The sequence below is a fragment of the Morone saxatilis genome, unplaced genomic scaffold (assembly GCF_004916995.1).
Source record: "Morone saxatilis isolate NCDOM2014 unplaced genomic scaffold, NCSU_SB_2.0 Contig0, whole genome shotgun sequence".
In the NCBI taxonomy this organism is placed as follows: domain Eukaryota; kingdom Metazoa; phylum Chordata; class Actinopteri; family Moronidae; genus Morone; species Morone saxatilis.
In genome coordinates, this window is record NW_023339650.1 from 6,942,263 (window position 1) to 6,946,757 (window position 4,495).

Sequence of the window (4,495 nt, forward strand, 5' to 3'; positions counted from 1 at the left end):
CTGCAGGAGTATTGATAAAAACTACAAGTCCCTGCAACACACCTATTTTTCCGATACAAAAGCCACATTCAGATGATTACAGACTAGTGCATGATCTAAGAGCTATTAACTCCATTGTTGATGCAGAAAAACCCCTTGTCCCTGACCCACATACTTTGCTCTCAAATACACAGTGATGGACTTGTGTTCAGCTTTTTCAGGGTGGTGCCGAAGTACATCCAGATATACAGAATCTCTTTTGTTTTACTTACGAGGGCAGCAGTATCGTATACGGATACGTGGAGAGTCCTACACTCTTCAATAGAGTGCTAGCTAATGACTTGCAGCATCTGGATGTGCAGAGTACAGTCATACAATATGTGGATGATCTTTTGATATGCAGTCCTACAAAAGACCAGTGTGAGAAAGATTCAGTCTCAGTATTGACCGCACTGGCAGAGGGGGGACACAAAGTAAGCAGGAGCAAACTACAGTTCTGCCAATCTGAGGTAGAATACTTGGGCCGAAGATTAAGTGGAAATAAAAGAGCTATTGCACCCTCTCAGATCGAGGCCATAACAAAGGCCCCAAAACCACAAACAGTTGGCCAGATGTTGACATTCTTGGGCATGGCCGGTTACAGCCGACCCTGGATTTGTGATTATGCAATTAAAACAGCCCCATTGCGTGCACTAATTAGAGCAGCAGGTCAAGGTAGTAGCTCAACATTACACAGAAATAATGCTACTAAAACCTCTCCAGAGAGTCCAGTCTAAAAGGGAGACTTCACTGGAAAACTAAAGGAAAATATAATCAGTTTGATATTGTGTGCTGAACTGGAAACACGCTGTCAAGTCAAGGGAGCCTGTACATTTACATATTCCATAAACATACATGGATTGTTTACTGTGAATCCCTGCTGCATAGGAAGCCAGTCTGAATCTAACAAAAGAATGGCGGACTCCGCCACTAACAATGAAAAATGTTATAAAGAGAGGCTAAAATGGGGTTTGATTTGATGAAAATCAGGATTATAACTTTAAGGTTGGTACCTGATTTTTTAATTGATTGAACTCCAGGTGAGATGAGAGACATGTTACTTTCTCTTCTGGCAGAATCTCTCTAGTTAATTTTCCTCTTGAAGGTTATTAGTGTCCTGTTTTACTGTAATCTTAGTGCCAAAAAACAATATTGTCAAATCCAACCTGACAAAATACCAAATACAATCTATTAAAATCTTGATTTTAAAAGAATACAGAAAGCAACAGAAGAAAGAATTTTAAGAGGCCGAGGTTTCCAGCAATCTGACTGATATATTTTTACTGCTGTCATCTGTGGTTTATAAGTGTTAGGCAAGGTTGTATAAATCAAGAAATGCACTTTTTTATCTGACTGTAAATCAAAAAAGCCTCTGGTTTAGCAAAACATTCATAAACATAAATTCACAAACATAAGCTTAGATTGAAAAGAATTGTTAAAAGTGTTTGTTTTCTATGTACTTACTTTGTTCATGTAATGAAGAAGAGCAAACAGTTGTTTGAACATAAATTTAATCAGGGTACTTTTGCTGAGGAGTTTCAGCTTCCAGAAACAAAAGTGTGCAGGTAAGAGCTGACAAACAGAGGTTGATGCCATATGCTTTGGAAGAAAATAAAAAGCAGTGCTTGGTTTAGTTCGCCTTATGGCTGGTGAGGACTGTGGTTCAAAGAACCAATGAAGTGCGTACATTAAATCAAGCCTTTCCCCAAAGGAATTCATTTCAAAGCATCAGTGTGTATTTCTCACTGGTCTGAGTAACACTGGAGAGGAAATGCAGATACAGTAGACAGCACGGACACAGAGCATAACTGTACAGTTTGAGGTCTCAATGTCAGTTCATACGTTTTTATTTCATTGAGAACCCCTCTTTGTGAGTATTAACAGTATTTTATTCAACAGTATCTGATAAGTTACACTGTTATTAAGTCCCTTGAGGCTCAGGTAGTCACACAAGAAATTCAAGTCCCAAAATATGCGAATCATAGTGTTGCCTTGTCTTTGGGTTGCACACCAGTGTATCCTTTCCAGTAGTGACAGTCCATTCAGTAACTCAACAGTAAGATAAATCTTGCAGAATCAATATTAAGTCCACATTTGGCTTATTTTTGTATCCAAACCATCATACAGTATCATGTTCAAATATTTAACACGGAGTCTTCTGGGAGTCTCATTCCCACCAGTTTAGTCACTGCCTCTGGTGCTTGGTGGATATTTTGGCCTTCAGCAACGATACAGTGCTCTGACAAGAATCTCAGAGGTTAACTGCCCAGATCCATGAGCTTTAAAGAATGCACCAAGATTTGGTCGGTTGTCCAGCTGGTCAAGTTACCCAATAAGTGATGACATCAAACAATCAAACTTAATGTTCTGTGTCTTGAAGTAAAAATGTTATAATTATACGCCTATTCGCTTTCTTGTGGAGAGTTAAATTAGAAGGTTGATACCACTCTCATGTATGTAAGCTAAATAAGTAGCTAGTAAGCTTAGCTTAAACATGGGAAACAAGGGGAAACAGCTAGTAGGCTATGGCTCTATCCAAAGGCACAACCACCTACCAGCAACTATAATGCTCATAGATTTACAAGTTTAATCCGTAGAAAAAACAAAGTCCAAAATTATTTCTTAGTTAGGTGCAGTTCCTGGAGTGACTGCTAGTTTCCTGGCATTCTTGTGGTGACTCCAGGAAATACTGCACCTGACTACTGCTCCAGAACTTGTTTTTGCACTTTTGTTTTGGTACGGATTAAAAAAACATGATATAATGTGTTAATTAGTGAGCTTTAGAGGAACTGTTTCCCCCTGTTTACAGTCTTTATGCTAAGCTAAGCTAACCAGCTGCTGGTTCCAGCTACATATTTACTGTGCAAGAAAGCAAATAAGAATATTTCATATATATTTCATATTCATATTTCATATTAAATTGTGCTTAAAATACCTGTTGAACAGATGAACATGTTGAATGATAGTAGATCAATGTCAGAAATGTTCAAAGTGACACCTAATATATTAAAATATTAAATATCAAATACAACTTTGTACTACCAGGCACTACCTTCCTCATTTCCACAGTAAGTTTAGGTCATTTGCCGCACTACTTATGGGGTAATTTAACCAACTGAAGCAATCTCCCAAAACGTCTGTGCACACCTTTGTATAATATTGTTTTGGTGGAGATGTTGGGATCTTGAACTCAGTCCTTTTCCATCTTCCTCTCCTCCTAAGCTAGGATATCACTCCTCTTGCTGCACCAGACCACCAGGGCGATCATGGCCAATGTGAGGAAAACAGGGATGAGGATAAGGATGGTTAGCGTATCGTCCGGCGGGTCCACCCATACCACCTGCTCAATGGTGCAGTTAGAGAAAAAGTGCTTGTGTATGCGGATGATGTAGCTCTCCACCAGTGGATTGGGCCAGTAGCAGTGCACGATGTGGGACTTTGCCTCTGTGCAGAGTGTGAAGATGTGGTATTCACTGAGGAGAAAATGGGAGGAAGAGAAGGGAAAGATTAGAAGAAAATCACTACTGACTTACTGTAAGTTCTCCATGTATGTGTAGATTTCTGACTTTTGATCAAATTGTCTTTTACATCTGTTTTACTTTCATTTTACTTTCCAAAAAAAGGGCACAGTTCAAGGTATGAAATTACTGAAATGCGAATCAAAGTGGCGGTGGACATACCATCTATTAAGACTCAAAATGACCTTACGTATAATACGGCAGGTTCTCTGAAGGGCACACAATCATTTAATACCCTTCTACGGTTTAGCTAAACATTAGAGGTTTGGAAAGTAATCCATCATTGTGACTGGGGATATACCGCCTTTAACTCCCTTTTTTGGCCCAATACTCTCCTCTATTTCAACAGGCATTCAGGGCTGTTCAGAGCCTTCATGGAGCTTTCCAGGCTTAGAGCTCTGCTTTGATGAATCCATTCAGCAAGCCCTAATCCTTCCATCCTGAATACTCAATCCTCCAGGTCCAGATTTTTTCTCATGACATTCAGGAGCTATTGGTTTTCTCAGCAGCGGAACAGTTTTATTGTCTCAATGTATGCCGAACCCAACTCCATATAAGCCAGTTTATAATAACATTAATATAATATAATACTATTATACCATATAATGTTATGTATTATATATAATATACCTTATTTTTCCAACCTGTCCCTGATCAGTTCTGATGAGACAGTAGTAATTGAGTTTAAAATTGTATTGCATAATGGCAAAAAAAAAAGATCCATTTAAATTAATCCTTTCAGAAAGATTACTAGCCTAGCTTAAATGCATTTTAGATTGGTCCAAAAACAAAAAAATAACATATTTATTTTAATATTAATTCTTTCTTTTCCATATGCTATATAATAATAAACTAATAATGAAATAATAACAACAACAAAAATAACAATAATAAACTTTTATTTTAGCATATTATTAAACTAATTGATATTAGTCCATCTTAGGATTCATTTTAAAATT

General features: G+C 37.8%; 1 protein-coding gene across 1 annotated transcript in view; it reads right to left on the minus strand.

Moving 5' to 3' along the window:
• Window positions 1–1,359: 1,359 nt before the first annotated feature.
• Window positions 1,360–4,495, minus strand: part of LOC118324283 (receptor activity-modifying protein 3-like) — a 10,785-nt gene continuing 7,649 nt past the window's right edge. Inside the window, 1 exon segment of the mRNA XM_035656541.1 lies at window positions 1,360–3,491. Within this exon segment, the coding sequence (XP_035512434.1) occupies window positions 3,236–3,491 (256 nt within the window). The 3' untranslated portion in view covers window positions 1,360–3,235.